Source organism: Phyllopteryx taeniolatus, chromosome 6 (genome assembly GCF_024500385.1).
Source record: "Phyllopteryx taeniolatus isolate TA_2022b chromosome 6, UOR_Ptae_1.2, whole genome shotgun sequence".
In the NCBI taxonomy this organism is placed as follows: domain Eukaryota; kingdom Metazoa; phylum Chordata; class Actinopteri; order Syngnathiformes; family Syngnathidae; genus Phyllopteryx; species Phyllopteryx taeniolatus.
The window spans coordinates 12,749,333-12,763,078 of record NC_084507.1 but is presented as its reverse complement, the minus strand read 5'-3'; the positions used below and the strand labels follow the sequence as shown (position 1 = coordinate 12,763,078).

General features: G+C 43.0%; 2 protein-coding genes across 4 annotated transcripts in view; one reads left to right on the top strand and one right to left on the bottom strand.

The window, feature by feature from the left end:
* Positions 1-83: 83 nt before the first annotated feature.
* Positions 84-11,903, bottom strand: themis2 (thymocyte selection associated family member 2). Its single transcript, XM_061777934.1, has 6 exons — positions 11,372-11,903; positions 11,146-11,286; positions 9,331-9,750; positions 8,117-9,225; positions 5,597-5,712; positions 84-575 (listed from the first exon to the last, which is right to left on the bottom strand). The coding sequence occupies exons 1-5, from the start codon at positions 11,508-11,510 to the stop codon at positions 5,599-5,601; spliced, it is 1,923 nt and encodes a 640-aa protein (XP_061633918.1). The 5' UTR covers positions 11,511-11,903; the 3' UTR covers positions 84-575; positions 5,597-5,598.
* LOC133480187 (transmembrane protease serine 6-like) overlaps positions 2,518-13,746 on the top strand; it is a 29,968-nt gene continuing 18,739 nt past the window's right edge. For 2 of the 3 annotated variants that reach the window (XM_061777943.1, XM_061777939.1), the window contains exons 1-2: positions 2,518-4,144; positions 6,646-6,828. In XM_061777943.1, the coding sequence (XP_061633927.1) occupies positions 6,770-6,828 (59 nt within the window). In that variant the 5' untranslated portion in view covers positions 2,518-4,144; positions 6,646-6,769. Of the gene's footprint in view, positions 4,145-6,352; positions 6,829-13,746 lie in introns of those variants that run through there. The other variant, XM_061777940.1, reaches the window with a different exon arrangement.

Sequence of the window (13,746 nt, the reverse complement as noted above, 5' to 3'; positions counted from 1 at the left end):
TTTGGGATTATGAAGGTCAGGTGTTGGATTTATCTCACCCAACATTGTAAAAAATAGACACAAAAGGAATGAAGACGCTGATCTCGCTTTCTCATGAGGAGGGCGTATGGGAGATTGTTCAGATTACAGCCTCTCAATACGCTCCAAACAATCTCTCCCGTCGCTCCTGTATTTATTTGAAATAGGGAGGTTTCTAAGTTGACAAGACATAACGTACTAAACTACAAGACACAACACACCAAGGGTAGGGTTTCAAGGTGAAAACATGGGACCAACACCTGCCACGTTGCGGCCACGTCCTTCTCTCTGATGATTCCTGCTGAGTCGTCTTCTTGAAGGCGAGACATCCTCCTTTCTCAAAATCGTCCATAATACTAATGCAAGCTAAGCAAATAAATGATAACTTCTACAATATATTTAACATCAGGGTACCGCTGTACTGTTTTGCACAAAAAGCCGCATCTAGCCTAGTAGAATGTGACAGTCTTTTTTTGGGGCTTTCTTCAGCGACACTGCCAACACGTCCTCCACTTTCTCTTAGCCGTCGTAGCTGTCCTCGGATGAGTTCTCACAATCTGGCCCGGAGAAGACAAAAGCGATAGAATGACTGATAGCCACCCAATCACAGGACACAAACAGGCATTTACACCTGTGGACAGTTAGTTTAGAGCAAGCGCGCTCAAACTTTTTCCTTCAAGGGTTGAATACACAAAATGGAAGGAATGCAATGGACGTATTGACATTCTTCAACTTGAATTTATTAAATATGCTAAAACCAATCCAGCAAGAAATCAAATATTGTTTATTTTGGAAAACTGCTACATATTTTGGGTTGGAAAATGTATGTTTCATATATACCAAAATTACTTCTGTTTGTTTATACAACCTTCACATGCTTTATTGTTCCATGTTGTGACTACTAGCTGTTTTCCGGCCATGCTGTGCATCCTAGTTGTTCCCAGCCACCCAAAGAATTAAGGAGGGGGGGGACTGCTGGGGCTCTGGATGTCGCCTATCAACTCAGGATCCAAACGGACCTGTTGTCCTCCAAACAAAAAAGTAATGGTAAAGAAAATTTTAAGTCAGCATTTCATATGGTGTACTGTATTTGAAACAATCTTGCCTTTGTCATAAGCGGTATTAGTAATTGCTGTACCCACATTCCATTGGTAGGTAGGGTCCGAGTTCTTACGTTCGGGTTAAAGTCTACGTTAAGGTCCAGGATTAAAGTCCTTAGGTTCGAGTTCTGTTAAAGTCTAGGTTACAGTTACCCGGGTGGAGTTCGGTTAGGAGTTCAGGTCAGTGTCAGGTTTGAGTCCGATAATCAGGGATTTAGGTCCCCAACAATTTCCAAGACGTTCGAATATTGTCAAAAAGAGAAGCGCTTCTAACGGGTATTGGAAAATGGAAAGTGGGAAGAGCAAAAAAAGAGTACGGCCGAATTACCGGTGTACACGCCACTTATTATGTTTCATATGAGAGAAGAATATGGAGAGACGTCTGTGGAATGTGTGGAGATGTGGATAAATCAATGTGGTTTCCCAGCAATTGAAAAAAAAGTAGGTTGAGGGAAAAAGAAAGTTGGTTGAGAAAGAACAAAGATTCAAGGATTTGGAACTTTTAGATAAAACTGTCAAATGTCTGAAAATGTGGTTGACTATTAGATTTCGCTGCGAGTAGGGACAGAAGAAGGGCAAGTTACTGATAACTGTGTATCGCCTGTGCGCTAATCTGTCCGAGTTGGCCAAGGGGAGGATGTCAGGTTTTGGTCGTGAGCTGGGTTCCACAGTGGGCTCACCCTATGACAAAGATCAAGAAGAGTGCAATCTGGAAGAAGACCAACAACACAACTGCCTCCTGCGACCCACAGCACGGCCCTCCACACGCAGCACTTCTGCCCCCCCCCCCCCCCCCCCCCCCCCTTCTCAGACAGCCTGCTGCGGTGTCACAACAGGAGCAGCCGCCTCCCTCCTACACCGCCAGGCCTTGCAGGATGCACTCGATGACGGAATCATGGACAGCTGAACCAGATTTAAGGAGGTTGAGGCTGGGCGCTGAACATAGGAGGGTGCGGAAGATGCTTCCATTGTGGAAAGAAGGAACATTGGATCAGAGACTGTCCGAAGTAAGGGGGGGGGGGGGGGGGGGGGGGAGGCTTTTGCACTCATGGTGGTGATCGATGGAGGGGGACCCAGCTCGTTTGACGTCTGCCTGACTCCCGGTGGCCCCAAACACAGAGCAGCACTTAACTGGTGATAAACAGACACACACACGCATCCAACATTGCTGTTTCTTTGTGTTATTTTTCTGCAATGAAGTCGCGCTTGCCAATGATAACACTGCTTCGCTTAAGTTAGTTATTTCATTTACAGTCACCACCAGACATTCATATACACACTTATGAAGTTAATGTATGCAACTGTGAAGTATAATTGAATTAGAAAAATGTCCTCCCCCACTCCAAAACCAGTCCAAATTGACAGAATTAGCATTATATTTGGATCTCTCAGCGCTGTTTGTTCTTTTTTTTTTTTTGTCATGACAACAAAAGACGAGGGATAACAAAGATAAATTGAAAATTGAAGTACCTGAAATATAGAATTATTACTCATCTATTCCCTGTGTAGCTGATAGGTCTGGGACCTAAGGTTATCGAGGAATCACCCGAAATGTAAGATGATTTGTAATTTTTCAAGGTTTCGAGAAACTATTGGTCTGGGAAAAAGAATTAAAAATGCATATTTTTAATTGATGATTGGAAATTTAAAATGAACAAAGGCTTATTATTGTTTGGTACTAGATACATAAAAATTCTGGTTAAACTCATGGTTAATTCCACTGATATAAATAAATTAATAAATGTGAAAAGCAAAATGTTAACTACCTACCGTGAGGGGTGAGAATATCGGTTTTGTGAAAATGCGCAATTCACAACACTGAGTTCAAAACCACGATTTGTTTGCACTCTCAGTGTTAACAGTTTTGTTTGAAGCAATGTTTGTTTCATCCATCCATCCATTTTCTTTACCGCTTCTCCTCACAAGGGTCACGGGCGTGCTGGAGCCTATCCCAGCTGTTTTCGGGCGGGAAGCGGGGTACGCCCTGAACCGGTGGCCGGCCAATCGCAGGGCTCATAGAAACAAACATTCAAATGCTGTCAAATGATCAAAGCAAATGTATTTATAGAGCACCTTGCATCAATTAAAAATGTAACACCAAGTGATTTCCAGCAATTCAAATGACGAAAAAGCTTGAAAGGTATTTGAGACTGAAGACAAGACTATATCTGACTGACAAGACACGTGTTCAACTTATTCCCAAAAAGGACTTGGTGTGAGTGATTGTGCGGTCTGCTGATTACTGATGTGTTGGTGCGTGTATGTTTACGTCTGTGTGTGGTGTTTGAGAGACGAATGCTGTGTGCGTGTCACTACTTAAGCAATGCGTTGTGGGAGCTGTTGCTGCAGGGGAAAATAAGTTGCGGAAAAATGTAGGGTTTTTTTTGAGACCTGAAAGGGAAAAGCCTACTGAAACAAAATAGATTCCATTGGGGGCGGGGGGAGAGAAAAGGAGGCTGCTCAAAATCTTAGAATAGTGCAACTCAACGTTCAGACAAAATAATAATATTTTAGCAGTGTGCAAGTAAAATATAGTACAATTTTAACAATTTCAACATCAAGCAGATATTCAATCTTAAAAAGGATGGTTATATGCTGCAACCTGCAGTCATGACTTTGCACAGCTGTTTTTTTGATGTTGTGTTGTCTGTGTGTTTATGCGCAGCTGTGTGTGTGTGTGTTATTTTGTGTGTTGTCTGTGTGTTTATTAACTTGTAATGTTTTTGTTCACTTATGTTAAGCAATATTTATTCAGTGGCTTAAAAACAATGTATGCGAGGCAAGCCACACCCACAGGGGTTCAAAGTGTTCAGTCGGTATGAACTGGAATCCCTGGCATTCTCTGTGACCTGGATGTGTACCAAGGTGCCAAGATTCGACGTTGGGACAAAACCACAAAGGTGTGGATATGTCGGACTCATTTGGAGCAAAGTACAAGTTCCCCATGATATCCCACCGCTGGTATGCCTACATCTTCTGGCACACCATCATCCTTGTTGTGATCAACGCCTGGCTCCTATACAGAGGTGGGTAGTAACGCGCTACGTTTACTCAAGTAACATTTTCCATAAACTGTACTTGTCAGAGTACTTTAAATGCACTGTACTTTTTACATTTACTTGAGTATTTATGTGCAGAAGGATCGATACTTTTACTCCGTTACAATGATCGACATGCCGTTCGCTACTTTTATTTATCCATTCATGCGTGTGCGCGTCTATTTTTTAGACTCCATCTTCGACTTCTGCATAGGGCGCCCGTTGCGCCAATCAAACATGAACACTGTCACCAATCAGACGACACGTAGCCTTCGCGAGCCAATAAAAATGACTCATTTTTGAAAAAGAAAAAAAAAAAAAAAAAAACAGCCGCGCGAGTATGTTTACGGACCAAAAAACAACAGCTTTGTCATGCAGCTCTTCAATTGTGACTGCCCAATCTCGGATATTTCAGCCCACTTCTAACTTGAGAAAACACCTTGCGGTAAGTTGCAGATGTTTTTCTTGTTCTTTTGGCAGTGGATGTGGGAAAATTAACACACACACACACACACAATCACTAAGTCTGGTCAGCAAACAGCTTCTTCATGAAGTCATTTAAGTGAATAAAGCAAATCATGTTTGTGTAGGGCCCAATGCATGTATTGTTGGTTTTTGGGCAGTTAAAATTTTAAATGGTGGCAGGTGTGTCGACTCCCATATATATATAATTTGATGTTCATGCTCTGATTAAAAAAATAAATAGGTCGGAAGTTACTCACAAATTACCTGAGTAGTTTTTTCTTTGAGTACTTTCTTACTCAAGTAAATATTTGGATGACTACTTTTTACTTTAGTCATATTATTCTAAAGTAAGAGTACTCTTACTTGAATACTATATTTGGCGACTCTACCCACCTCTGCTCTTATACAAGAGGGACTGCAAAGCTCTCCATATTTCAAAGAAGGAGATATTGAAGAGGCGATAGTTTCAGGCACAGCAAGCATCATCTCTCATCTCATCCTGATGATAACAAAGCTGGCTCAACACACCAAAGGAAGGGCGACCATCTTGACCAAATAGGAGCCCAGAAATGCAGACGGAAATCAAGGGGCCCCCTGAGTGCTTCGAAGAGACCAGCGGGTCCCTGCCAAAAGATCATCTGCCCCCCCCCCCCCCCCCCCCCCCCCCAGTGTTCAAACACTGAGTATAAACACAGAATTACTGCTCCCAGCAAGGCCCGATGTTGCAATATGTTCCGAAAACAACCATTTTAAAAACCCTTTAATTTTTGCTTCATAGGTCCCCTACAAAATCTGACAAGGGATTGTTTTTTTATATTTTAGTTGCTATATTTGGGTTTCACAGGGTTAAGTTTAGTTGTTTAAATTTTAAGCACGGTGTAAATGTCATGAACGGCAATAATGCAATATATGAATAGATTAGTTTGTGTTGACTGGAATGGAGTGGTGAGGTTGGTTCCCGTGTTTGGGGCTCACCTTTAACGTTGGTCCCCACTCTCACTCTCGGTGTTAGGCCTGGCTGTCTCTGCTGAGCCCTGAGGCGTTGCCGACTTGCGGGGTGCAAATGGCGGCGGCTGATGCCTCATGGTTGCCTGAGAGGAAAGAGGAAGTCAGCTGCTTGTGGGTTTTTAATGCATGAGTGCTTTACTGCGGTGATATGTGGAAGTCGCGTAGGTCTGATGGCAGATGTTCTCACGCTCTTCCCTTTTCGTATCGTATCAAACTTGTTTTCAGTAAAATTGTGGCTGCTGAGAGGTTGGTCGGTTATAACAGTGAAACCCGATTCATCGTGAGATTACGTTCCAGACCCTCTTGCAATAGGGGAAAATCTGCATTATACAGAGACCATGAAAAATAATAATAATAATAACAGAACTTTTTAAACAATGTTCAGAGAAAAGTGTAATTTAAAAAAAAATGTTTTACGCCTCTCGTTTTTGGATAAAACCAGACAATGTGATGTCCTATTTTACCTTGGACAAAAAAAAGTATATATATATATATATATATATATATATATTGTTATGCTTTTTTTATTCTCTTTCACTCATCTAACAGGTGCATTATTCTGTGGGAACCTGTGCAAATGTGATGGTAACACAGCGAGTTTTCGGGACTGTTTCAAGTAATACATATAGTATTTTGTATTTATTTTATGCTTGAAATTTGTTATGTGTGTCCAAATAGATTTAAAATGACCTTAAAAAAGTGTGTTTTAATAAATTTAAATCTGTTCACCCTTACATACTGTTCAGGTCAAATTTGACTTGTTTTGCCATTTGACAGCAACAAAAAAGTCCCTAAATGTCTTTCTTTCATCCTAAAATTTGATGACTTTTCCTAAAGTGACCCAAATCACACAAAAATGAAAATATTTAAAAAAATAATTCCTTTGTACAAGTGCTACAATGTTTGTGTACACTAAGAAGGCTGTTTCAGGTCAAATTTGAACTGTGTTGACTAAAATGGAGTTTAGATTTACCAGTGTGTTAAATGAAGATAAGTCCTGTGTTCTTCCGTCACAGTCTGGTTTGGTGCTGCTACAAAAAAGGACAAACTCCGACTGCAACGGACAATCAAAACTGCTGAAAAGATTGTCGGTACCCACCTACCCACCCTTGAGGACTTGCACGCTGCCAGAACTAAGACATGAGTGTGCAAAATCCTCTCGGACCCTCCACACCAGATCTTCCAGCTCCTTCCCTCAGGTAGGCGCTACCAATCAATGCAAACTAGAACTAGCAGACATTCCAACAGCTTCTTCCCTCTTGCAATCAATTTCTTAAACAGCTAACTTACAATTCCATTGCAACATGCTGCCAATTTTGTCTTGAGACTGTTGTCACATATCTCTCGAGCCAATTATACTCGTACACTCACTGTAGTAGTCTCGCCACGCCACGCTGCACTAGTTGCATATCTGTTGTTGACCAATACTGGCCACTCATGCCAGAATAGCATCTGCACCACTTGCACACTGATTAAGGAGTATCTGCAACATTTGCACAACCAACATTCTCCCAGATTATCGCACTACTCGTCACTTTAAACTGCATACACTCCTTGAAGTCTCGGCGCCCTTTGCACAATGGTCATTGCACCGGACAATTGCGAGATTAGTCATTCGAACTGCTCTAAGTGCATGTTTTTGCACAATTGTAAAAAAAAAATAATAATAATAATAAGTAAAATTGTACCGGCATTACCAGATAACTAGCAAACCCTTTATTGCTCAGCGACTGTTTTTCTCAATGTCTCCAAAGTGTTCTCTGTCAATTGACTGTCTGTTGTCGTACTAGAGCGGCTCCAACTTCCGGAGACAAATTCCTTGTGTGTGTTTTGGACATACTTGGCAAATAAAGATGATTCTGAAATGGCGGGAATAGTGAAACTGTGCATGCCAATAATGTGCGAAGTGAATATGCAAAAATTGTGGCAAAAAATTTTTTTCTTTTCATTTTATTTTTCATTACTGTACTTTTTTTTAAAATAAAGTAAGTAAAGTATTATACTGCTATTTTTTTAATTCAAAAAACATTACAAATATTTGTGTTGTTTTTTGGGGGAGGCTGGAATGGATTAATGGCATTTCCATTCATTTAGATGGGGAAAGATGATTTGAGTTTTGAGTGATGAGCGTGGTCACTGAATGAATGAAACTCTTAAGGCACCACTGTAAAACATTGTGCGTGCTCTATCAATGTAATCAATGTAGTTGCGTATACTCTTGCCAGACTGTACAAAATTAAATGCAAAGCAATTTTGAGCTTTGGCAGACGCAATCCTGGGTGCACCCAGTTAGTAGTGTAGCGTTCACATCTGTTTGCATGAGCAGTCAAGTTTGTCTTCAGTAAATCGGGCCTTACGTGTGCTTTGAAAATGAACAGTATTGTGAGGCTCGACTAGAGGAAATAAAATGTTTGAGAACCCCTGACAGAAAATGTGAAAAAAGTGAAGTGCTGTGAACTTTACAGATGCACTGTAAATGCCACTTACAGTAGGTGGCAGCGGTAAGGAGCTCCTACTACTTCTGAACGTCATGTTGTCAAAGTCTTTGGTCAGGAGGCTTTTGTTTGTTTTCGGCGCCGAGAGGTTCCATTTTGGGGGTCTGGGAGGAGGGATCGCAAGAGGAAAGGTCTCTTTTAGAAATTGGTGCAAGAAACTGTCCGTCACCTCTGTAACGCGGTCAACGGTGCACTTCGGTGCCTGGTTTTGGGGCCACGGGAGAGGCTGCTGGGTGCAGTACACGGTCATGCAGATCCTCTGGGCCGGAATCTCAAAGCAGCGGTCCGGCGTGTGCAGGAAGCTGGCTTGGATGGTGGGCTCCAGAATTCCCCCTTCTATTCGGAGAGCTGGGAACTCGACAAGAGGGTCGCTCTCCAGCTCGGGGTCTCCGCTCACCGCTTTCACATCCAGAAGCACTTTCTCATCCAGCTCCTCCAGCGTGTACTTCTTGGTGTCAGTCAGCAGTTCCACAAAGTGGCCTTGCATGTACAAAGGCAGATAAATGTGGTCCTCCTGTTTGCCTTCCTCATCCACATCTCCTTCTTCGTCCACGTCTCCAAGGCGGTGGCAAACGACTGCATCCACTTGGCTGCACGGGAGTTGGACTTTTTGGCATCCGACGACTTCCAGTCGCTCGCCGATGCTGAGCCAGGGAAGGCCTTCCTCCTCCACTTCCTCGCAGTCCCTCGTGGCGGACACCCTCAATCCCGGAGTTTGGGTGGAGGCCACGTAGAGTTCGTACGCAGAGTGGAACCCCCGGGGACGCCTGCGGAAGCGGCCCGCGTACTGCTTGGATACCAGGAAGTACTGCAGCGCCTTGTGGCTCTTCAAGCTGGACATCACAGTCATGTGCGAGGTTGTCTTTTGGTGGAAAATCAACTGGGTTCCCTTCTGTAGCTGCGGTAGCCAACTGCACTTGAACATAGAGCGCGTCTCAGGACCCTCCATGACTTCCACCACCACGGGGAATGTTTGATCCGGCTGGGAGTGGACCTCCGGTAGGCTGAGCGGGGTCACAAAGTTGATGTCCTCGCATGCGTCGGTGATGTCCACCACATCCATCGCCAAGCTGGACGGGAAGCACAAAACGTTCTTTCTCACTGCCAGCAAAATGAGAGAGAAGACATGTTTGGATCATCTCATGAAGGGTTTCACTCCAAGACCCGAATTAGAAACCCTAAAAGAGTTGGGGAAAGTGCTCTTACTGGTCATGACGGCGCTGATCTGGTAGATGGGGCTGAGGACGAGCGTGCGTTTGCACATGGCGTCGTCGTCAAAGTGGAAGCGTTGACTGCGTAGGTGCGGCGATGTTGCAATCTCCTTGGGGGTGAAGCGCTCCTCGCCCTCGTGCACGTAGAACTCACCGCGCGTCCCCAGCGCCACGTCCACCTCGTCAGAGGCCTGGCTCGGGCCGAGGTGGATGCGGCAGCGGCAGCGCTCCTCCTTTTCCGCCACGGATAGCAAGGTCAGGACGGCTCCAGCCCCTAGCGTGATGTCGGGCAACGTCACCTTGGAGCGGCTGGTGAAGGTGACGGGGAGGCTGGACTCTAAGCCCACAGGCCTCAGCCTGACTAGTTCCTCCACTGTGCTGTACGGAGTCTCCTCTGGGATCACCTTCAACAAGCCTGAAAAACCAGTCAACCTTTATGAAATGTACAGGCAATTTTTTTACTGCGTGAATGTGGAAGAGCATTGATATGTGTTCGCATACAAACTGCTCATGTAAGCATTTTGTCAATTCTCCCTTGAAATAATATTTGACTACAGTGCATGGCTACTTAATCTGCTGTCTTGTTATATGTTATCATACCAACAGCTAGTATGATAGCATTTGATCAATTGTCATTTGAAATAGTACTCAAGTCCAGAGATAGCATGTTAACCTTTTTACTTGAAATAGTATTGGACTCCAGGGCATGACTGCTCAAGTTGCTTTCTTGCTATACATTATGTTAACTTCCTATCTGCTAGCACGATAGCATTTGATAAATTCAGTCATCCATTCATCTACCGTTCCGCTTATCCTCGTCACGGGCGTGCTGGAGCCTATCCCAGCTATCTTCGGGCGAGAGGCGGGGTACACCCTGAACTGGTCGCCAGCCAATCGGAGGGCACATAGAAACAAACAACAATTCACACTCACATTCACCGTGCCGCCCATTTGATAAATTATCCTTAAAAATAGTAATAGTAATGCATAAACAATTTTTGTTTTAAAAGCTGAATTTTTTTTTTTAAGTATGCAACATCAATCTAAATGTACAACCCCAATTCCAATGAAGTTGGGACGTTGTGTTAAACATAAATAAAAACAGAATACAATGATTTGCAAATCATGCTCAACCTATATTTAATTGAATATACTACAAAGACAAGATATTTAATGTTTAAACTGATAAACTTTATTGTTTTTAGCAAATAATCATTAACTTAGAATTTTATGGCTGCAACACGTTCCAAAAAAGACATGACCCTGTCCCAGCTTTTTTGGAATGTGTTGCAGCCATAAAATTCTTGTTTAACACAACGTCCCAACTTCATTGGAATTGGGGTTCTATAAATGAACATTCAAAATGTACATTTATTCCATCCATCCATTTTCTTCCACTTATCCGAGGTCGGGTAGCGGGGGCAGTAGCTTTAGCAAGGAGGCCCAGACTTCCCTTTCCTCAGGCACTTCAACCAGCATCTTCCGGGGGGATCCCGAGGCGTTCCCCGGCCAGCCAAGAGACGTAGTCTCTCCAGCGTGTCCTGGGTCGTCCCCGGGGTCTCCTCACCGGGGAGTCGTTCATAAAAGTCAATTTAAAGTTTGGAGTGGCTGTGGTTCAGTTGGTTTTAGCAGGTCTGATTGTCTGCTGTTTAAGTGAACTTGGGCATGACACTGAACCCTAAATTGTCTCCAGGTCAGCATTGTACATGAAAAACTGTTCTCATTTGCCTTTCCTGGTTAAACAAAGGAACTTATTATGAAAGACCACACTTTAAGCCTTTTTTTTTTTATCATATCGTCAGTACAGCACCTGTGTAGTTGATGGGTAGCTCAAATGTTTCGTGATTGCTGACGTCCTCACAGAAGACGGACAAGAGTTTGATTCTAGTAATCTTGATGATGTCCCCGGTGGAGAAGCACACCTCATTCCCAGAAATCTCATAGACGGACCCTTGGGATAAAAAAACAAAAAAAAGAGGAAAGGAGCAGCCACGAGGAGACTTCAAGCCGGCATTTGATCACAAACAGCAATATACCTTGGAAGTAGACCCCCGAGCAGACTTGTAGGATTTTTGGCAGACAAGCGCTGTCCAGCGATGCAATGTACTGCTGAAGAGGGAATGCCATCGCTGTGGGCCCAAGACCAGCAAATGATTCATGCAGGCTGAAGTGCATTATAAAGTTCCTTTTGCTGTCAAAACAAAACCACAAAAGTAAAGGGGGAAGTGACAGAGGCTTATATACATTACTTGCACGCAGCAGATTTGCTGCGAGACAAGAGCATATGCAAATGATTAAAACAGTGAGAAGAAAAACATTTATACAGTATTTACAATGATTTTATTCAATTTTTAAAAAAGGCAGTACGGAAAGTGGATGGATGTTGACTATTATTATTTGGACTTTCTTTTAATGTAAAAGGAAATGGCCATTTTTGTTTTTCTGTAAATGTATCTGTATTTTATTTGACATGAAATTTAAATTTTATTTTACATGATTCATACAACCCCAATACCAATGAAGTTGGGATGTTGTGATTAACATAAAAACAGAATACAATGATTTGCAAATCATGTTCAATCTATATTTAATTGAATACACTACAAAGACAAGATATTTAAAGTTCAAACTGATAAACGTTATTGTTTTTAGCAAATAATCATTAACTTGGAATTTTATGGCTGCAACACGTTCCAAAAAACTGGGAGAGGTGGCGAAAAAGACTGAGAAGGTTGAGGAATGCTCATCAAACACAGGTGAACAGGCTAATTGGGAACAGGTGGGTGTCATGATTGGGTATAAAAGGAGCTTCCCTGAATTGCTCAGTCATTCACAAGCAAAGATGGGGCGAGGTTCACCTCTTTGTGAACAAGTGCGTGAGAAAATAGTTGAATAGTTTTAGGACAATGTTCCTCAACATACAATTGCAAGGAATTTAGGGATTTCATCATCTACGGTCCATAATATCATCAAAAGGTTCAGAGAATCTGGAGAAATCAGTGCATGTAAGCGGCAAGGCCGAAAACCAAAATTGAATGCCCGTGACCTTCGATCCCTCAGGCGGCACTGCATCAAAAACCGACCTCAATGTGTAAAGGATATCACCACATGGGCTCAGGAACACTTCAGAAAACCAATGTCAGTAAATATAACAAAGAGTGAAAAATTTAATGGGGTCTGAATACTTTCCGTACCCACTGTAATTTTGAATCGCGTCAAAACCAGTGGCCGACCGATCGGCTGCTCAAGGAGAGTTGCCAAACCACGGACACTGCGCTATAGTTCAGTCGGGTTCGGCGGCGGTGCTCGGTGTGCCCTGAATTGGTTGCCAGCCAATCGCAGGGTACATACAAACAAACAACCATTGGCACTCACAGTCACGCCTACGGGCAATTTAGAGTCTCCAATTAATGCATGTTTTTGGGATGTGGGAGGAAACCGGAGTGCCCGGAGAAAACCCACGCAGGCACGGGGAGAACATGGAAACTCCACACAGGCGGGGCCGGGGATTGAACCCGGGTCCTCAGAACTGTGAGGCTGACGCTCTAACCAGTCGTCCACCGTGCCGCCGCTGAAAAACCACTATACCAGATGGCGGCAAAGTAAAATTTTAATGGCTTTGGACTTGGCCCAAAAACGTTGAATAGCAGAGATTTTCAGCAGGTAACGGAGGATAGGTGGCAAACAAAATTACACAAATATATAAATTCCCCAATGCTGAACTGCGAATATGTGCGGGTTCACTGAATCTTTGTTAATTTACCTATATCAGCGACGTATAGTGACAGGCACAACAATTCAATGTTCTTCCACTAGATTGCAATAGGTACAATTAACCTTTGTATCCATTTGTTACCATTAATAATACAGAATAATAGCTTAGTGTTCAACTAAACCAGCACAGATTTCACACTATGTACATTTGTGAGTAAATTGAAATGAGATCGTCATCATTTCAGAATACAGTATATACTTTTTGTGACATTTTTGTTTGGTGGTGTGAGATATGAAATATATCTAATGCACAATACGGTATGTGCCTTAACTCAGTAAAGGTTGGGAAACACCGGTACAGACTGTGAAGGTGTACCGAATGAAGTGACCTCCTTTACCTAAGTGAAGCACTGTGACCCCAGGCCACACAATTACCTGCATGCATATTTCATAGGTGCGTATCCATTACCGACTGCACCTGAGTGTCACATCAAAGAGAAGGAGAAGGAAGGAGGTTACAAAGAGAGAATTAAGTGAGGAGTAGAAAAGGGGTGACAAACAGCCATGATAGGGAAGAAGATGCGTTTGAAGTGAAGATGCTGACCTCACTCAAAGCCATCAGGTGAGAACTCTTACTCCAGACAGACAGATGGATGGATAGCCATGACAATTTAAATTAAGTTAAACTAACCATACA